At 35.3% G+C, this 6,688-nt stretch overlaps 1 protein-coding gene and 1 pseudogene across 1 annotated transcript; both read left to right on the plus strand.

Moving 5' to 3' along the window:
- Positions 1 to 4,841: 4,841 nt before the first annotated feature.
- Positions 4,842 to 4,965, plus strand: LOC131957310 (uncharacterized; annotated as a pseudogene).
- Positions 4,966 to 5,571: 606 nt separating this feature from the next.
- On the plus strand, positions 5,572 to 6,052 carry LOC131957305 (large ribosomal subunit protein eL28-like). Its single transcript, XM_059322034.1, has one exon. It carries the CDS (start codon positions 5,599 to 5,601, stop codon positions 6,010 to 6,012), a length of 414 nt encoding a protein of 137 aa, XP_059178017.1. The 5' UTR covers positions 5,572 to 5,598; the 3' UTR covers positions 6,013 to 6,052.
- The last annotated feature ends 636 nt before the right edge of the window (positions 6,053 to 6,688 follow it).

Below are 6,688 nucleotides of genomic sequence, written 5' to 3' on the forward strand. Positions count from 1 at the left end.
AATAGTAACAGTATAAATAATCTGGCCTAGGCATTGTTTGTGTATATGGTTACATCAGTGAGGAGCTTAAAATGTATAGTTACCTTACTGGGGCGCTTACAATGTGTAGTTACCTAAGTCAGGAGCTTAAAACGTGTAGTTACTTCAGTGAGCTTAAAATGTGTAGTTACTTTAGTAGCATATAATGTGTAGTTACTTTAGCATTTTAAAATGTTTAGTTACCCCAGTGAGGAGCTTAAAATATGTTGTTACTTTAGGAGCTTAAAATTCGAAATGTCGGAAAACCGCAACAGGCAACAAGCAGTATCAGCTATGAGGAGCTAGAATCTAGCATCCAATTAAATCTGTTCAGTTGTAACATCCGGACATATACCGTACTAGGCCAGGGGTCGGCAGCCTTTTGAGACGGAAGAACCAAAATTACCCAGTTTTAAAGAGCCACTAACATTTTTATTTCAATATATGATATTTCATTAGGATTATATATATATATATATATATATATATATATATATATATATATATATATATATATATATATATATATATATATATATACTAAACATTCTAATATAATAGCCAGTGTTTATCATTTATATTTATTATTATGCGTTCAACATCGAGTGTTGCAAAAAATATATATAAAATTATGAGTTTTGAAAAATTAAATATGAAAATTATTAATATGTGTGCATGGAGCTGAAGAGCCGCGTCTTAACATCAAAAGAGCCGCATGCGGCTCTCGAGCCGCAGGTTGCCGACCCCTGTACTAGGCACGTCTAAACAAGGATGTGAATTGAAAATTAGATCAACGCAGAGGTTAATCACCGGCTATTCTCGGCTCGGGCTACTAAATAGGAAGTTACAAACAGTGGAAAATTTGACTAGAATATACGACCGACATAGATGGGAATGGATAACGAATACGAACCAAGCAGGAAATATATGAAATGCAAAAAGACTACAGTTATGAAACAAGTAAAAATCAAAGGAATATTGCTAATATTAATTGCAAAGTATGACAAAACAAAGATGGTGTACATTTCTATAGATGGGGTTACGAAAAAGGCAGAACTAGGCTCAGATAGATAAATGACGCTGATACAGACTTTCTGCAGCATGCAAAACTGATATGAAAGAAGTCGGACGCTGACAAGTCTGAAACGAAGGTGGTCAAGAAGGCCAAAACTCAAAATAAATGAATTATAGATTTATAGATCAGTAGGTTCAGATAATCAATCTCATTCTAGTTGACCATCGGTTAGCCTATTATTAATAGAGGCAATGAGAGGGCAAAAGAAAACAAAAATCTCAAGGAGACGACATTGTTAAAACTCTACGTCCTTCGAAGCAATTAACATATGGTAAACACATTGACGTCATTATACATCTAACCATTTCATCTTCTCTCGAGACTTTAGTTTTTGAGCTCAAGTGCTCTTTGCTTAATTTAAATTACTCCTGCCCCAAGCCCTCCACCCCCTTCCCCACCACAGAGGCATAGCGACCCTTCCCGGCGACGGGGACAAACTTTTCGACTTGCACTCCCCCCCCCCCCCCTCAAGATTTTGATTTGCACCCCCCCCCCCCCCTCAACCTTTCAATTTATTTTTCCAACCCATTTTGGCGCCCCCCTAAGGTCGGCGCCCGGGGACATATGTTCCCCACCCCCCCCCCCCCCTTGCTACGCTACTGCCCCACCGTCCTAACGTAAGCCTAACAGAGTGAGGATGTGGCTAAGTCCTGCTATCAGTCTAATAAGGTACAATGTTTTGTATGACATATGATTATGACCATGTCATCCCGCCCCATTATACACTGTATAAAACGAACATGAGTTCAAAATTGTATTCAATCAGATAGTTATTAAATATCTACAAAATAAAAATTAACGTGTTATAAAATATTGCCCTAATAAAATAATGTAATACTCAGTGAATACAAAATATTAAACAGAAAGAAGGAAATAACTAAGATATTAAACACTGAACTGCAATACTCATTACATTCGATAATCATTAGATTTGTTATAAATTACTACCGACCAAAGAAACACCAAACAAATTATGTAATATTTAAAGATCGTGCACTTTAATATGCAATACTTGCATTAAAATACTATAGACAAAAGTAGGAACAGATTAATTAAGATTTACAAATTCTAAACTGTTTGAATAACACACGGAATGTTTTCGTTTGATTAATGTAATCAGATTACAGAATCAATAGATCGATAAGCTCGAAGATCGATATCTCATTTCGATTTAGAATTGCTTTGCAATTGGTATAAATGTCATTGGATATTGGATAAATAGATCGAACAACTTGATCATACATTATTAAGGTACGACCCTCGCTACTTCGAAGTTCATTTATAGCAGCATCAAAGCATCGATGATTGTTAAAAATATTCATCGGAAAATATAAATTGAGGAATTATAAGCTTCTCATGCTGTCTCTTTGCGGCCTTCGGTAGTCACCCCACCCCCGCTTAGCGCCCTTAGCACCTGACGATGAGGCGTCACCTAAGTGGCAATAAAGGTATCATTAATTAACATGTGCAGCAAATCATCTTCATCTTCCTCACCTTCAACGTACTGCACAGGTGAGTCATCGACATTTATAAAAAAAAAATTAAAAAAAACAAGCGAAGAGAAGATGTTGTCAGAGTTGATTTACGTACCTTGTTAAAAGAGAAAAATTATGAGAATAAAATAATTCTAAAAACATATTTACAGTATGTAACCTTTAGTTATTTTACACAAACGTATCATGTTTGTATTATGTGTACATTATTTTATGTATGTTATTTATACAATTAATATTTTATTTTATACATATTTAAAACTATTATGTAATGTTCCGATAGTAACATATGCACTTATGAGGCTTTATTTACACTCATTTATATTATACATACACACAGAATGTACGAATGTTAAAATTGAGAGGGTAACACTCCTTCGCGGTCTTTTCTTGTAACTGGAATGACTCTATGTATCTTAGTTAGGGGCCTAAATGTGAACTGAGGGCGGGCAGAGGTGTAGCGAGGGCGGGGGGACGCGGGGGGGGGGGGGTCATATGTCCCCGGGCGCCGACCTTAGGGGGGGGGGGCGGCGCCAAATTGAAAGTTTGACGGGGGGGGGGGGGGGTCGCAAATGAAAAGTTTGAGGAGGGGGGTGCAAATGAAAAGTTCGAGGGCGGGTGCAAATCGAAAGTTTGTCCCCGGGCGCCGGGAAGGGTCGCTACGCCTCTGAGGGCGGGTCAGGTTTTGTAAAAGTTTCCCCACCGTCGACCTGGTCAGGACAACATTGACTGCCCTAACAGATCAATAGCCCAGAACCAGCCCATACGACTGCGCATGCCCGGACCTTCCTATTTACTCAGTGTCCCCGCGAATTCCCGTATAATCTGACGAAAATTCGCAATTACCCGCAGGTTTCAGGACTGTGTCCTGTGTCGGCTAGCACTGAATTATTCACTGCTGTAATTTTGATATCTGTATTAACAGCACGTTACAGCATTAGCAAGGATTTTTTTATAGGTTGCAGTAATGAAATAAAATGTGTTTATAAATATAGTTTTCGAGAGAACTTTGCTATAGGTCATTTAGTGCATACATTTCTGATTATAAATATAATTAGTTTTTCCAAAATCCGGATTCTATAACTATGGATTGGTTTATCAACGGTAAGCTAGAGATGAGAATTCATTTTATTTCTATTATTTTGTTTTTGTTTTATAGAATTTCTCCTTTAGTTGTAAAGTAATATTTAACATTAACCTCAAAATTATAAAACAGATGTTTGGCGAAATCTAGTTATCCTATACATTAATTTCAGACAGATTTGAAAACAATGGCCAATTTAAGTATTTAAAAAAATATATATTGGTATTTTGTTTCGTTATCTTAAGCTTTATTCGTAACTTGAATTATAGAATTACGCATTATCAAGTTTACAATGTGATATAGCCTATATATTTTGGCATTAACTAATAATTTATAATTCGATACCCAGAATTCATAATAAAAACATTTACAATTTGATGTATGGATTTTGTATTTCAACGCTTATAATTCAATGTATATGTTTTGGCATTTAAATGTTCGTAAACCCAAATACAAATTATATTTTGATATTAAACATTTTCTTAATTACAATGATATAGTGCTCTTTCTTTTTTAAAAAGTTCATTAAATGTAAATTAAATTTTGTAATAAAACTTTGCAACCCAAAAAAAAGGTAGAACTTTCAAAACAAATTGGTATTTTGATAGACGAATATTACAGACAAAATACTTCAATAACAGATGTTATTTACAGGTTAGCAAGAGTCAATGTACAATGAAAACAATGTTATTAAATTGTTTATTTTTATGTTATAGCACACTAATAAAAATTGGGCAAAAAATTATCCTGATATTTGTTACGATTATGTTACAGAATCAGCGGTTATTTTAAAATGGGATGATGAATTTAAATGCTTATAAATGTGAGAAACATAATATTAATTCACCACAAGAACCTAATTTTGTGGAGCAAAGGGCTGCAACTACACTTTTCCAATCAACTTCTGAATTTGTATACATCGTATACTATCTATATGCTTTTTCTATCGTTACAAAGAAAATGTTAATTAGAAAAATGCTGTACCTATTGTTACGGTTTAAATTTGCAATGTGTTGAATAAGTTTATATTTGTGATTCTTTTTAAGTTTGTTCAAGGACAATGAATTAATAGCAGTACATATCTTATATTAATAGGTTTTCTGAAATTGGATAGTCGTTCTCTAGTTGGGCAACAGTTTAAATTTGCTTTCTTATATTATCTAAAACATAGATCGCTTCTCGGCCTTTTGGCTAAGATCAAAGTGTAGTATCTGTTATGGATCTACATAAATCTTGGTCATTTGGTCGGCTAGCTAGCCCTTTTTAGGGCTGGCTGCCGGGGCTGAGAAGTTGGTCATCGAGGCATCGAATGCAAAAGATCGTGTGGTGTTACGCCCACACATCCCTCGATTGCACATAGCTCTCGAGAAGAGTCGCCTAGTACTTGTACTATGGTGGCTTCAATGTACGAGTGGCTAATAATCAATTCTTTTCAGCTAGACGACGTCTACCTAGGAGCAATCTTAGGTAGGATGTTCCGTCTCGACACCATTGAACCTATACCCAAAGCTTTATAGGAATCAATAAAAGAAACGATAAATTAAAAGAGAAAATAAAGAAGCAAAATAAAGAAGCAAAATCATTGAACATACTGAAAGGCAAGAAAAGACAAAAGGAAGATATTTTGAAAACAGGAAGAAATAAGAATCAAGACGGAAAAGCAGATTCAAGAAAAGAAACTGAAGTCTAAAGGCAAGAAAGTAAAGACAAGAAGAAACAAGAATCAAGACTTTAAACTGATTGTACATTGTACATTGTATGCCATTTCATGTAATTTTCATGTAATAAAAATGCGACCTATCCACACAGTGAGCTCCTTGCTCGAGTGGAGTAAACTGTGTGGAGGGAAAATTAAAAAAAAAAAAAATTATTTACAACATAGACATCGCAGTAACTTTACCTTGTGTGTCCAGCAAGAAAGGAAAAAAATGGTCTCTGCTGATGTTGCTTGGTTGATCCTTAGGAACAACTCTTCTACTTTGTTGAAGAGGAGTAGACATAATATGAGTCTTGAACCTAACAACCTTAAGAGCCGCAACTCTTTCCGTTACAATGGTCTCATTCATCGCAAGACAGTTGGGGTTGAACCCACAACAGATGGCAAAGGTGTTGTGTTGGCTACTCGCAGAACTAAAGACCAGAACAAGCCCAGCAAAAGTCTTACTAGAGTAGAGCTAAATAAGGGCCCAATACGTACACTCGCATCCATTCGTGCCATCAAGCGAGCCAATAACTATAGAAATGATTTGATTAACCCAGCTGTTAGAAGAACCTGTGCTATTCTGAAAAGTCAGAAGCCTGTTGTAATTAAAAGCAGGGCCCGTACCGCAAGAAAAGAGTAACTCTATGTGACATTAAATTTCTAAACCCTAAAAAAAAAAAGTAACAGACAGACTTAGAATTTATAGAATAACCTTTCACAACGCTCCCACAAAAGACTTGGGCCACACTGAACAATAAAATAAATCACAATCTGGAAAAGTTCCATTACTGCAATACAACCATCTTTGCCAGAGCTGCATTCATCGTTTCAAAAATAATTTTCATAGCGACGAACTCTACAAAACCCAACTCGCTTATTAAACAAACAAACAAGCATATTAGAGAATTCATTTTCAAAAAACACTATTAGGAACATTAGCCACAAAATCTTAATGCAAAACAAATTAAATGGAGACGTGACATTTATACTAAAATAAACACCTCATTAAAACATCTGGATAAAATAAGGATAGAACCACATTATCATCCATTATCACAATACTACATAGGGTTAAAAGTAAAGAGCATTCTAAAATTAAACATCACAACACCACACTATGGGGGAAATCTGGAAACTCACCTAACTAAAAATAAAATTATAGAAAAAAAAAAGTATTAATATTAAATAAGACAGGCTTAAGCCATACATCACTGGATCAGTCCTCAAGTAAATTAAGGTTAAAACAGTTCTTAGGTTTCTCAGGTTTTAAAAGGGCACAATCGAAATGGTAGAAAGAGGTACACACCTCTCACCGA

This window comes from Physella acuta, unplaced genomic scaffold (genome assembly GCF_028476545.2).
Source record: "Physella acuta isolate Inbredline_101_S28 unplaced genomic scaffold, ASM2847654v3 ptg001231l, whole genome shotgun sequence".
Classification (NCBI taxonomy): domain Eukaryota; kingdom Metazoa; phylum Mollusca; class Gastropoda; family Physidae; genus Physella; species Physella acuta.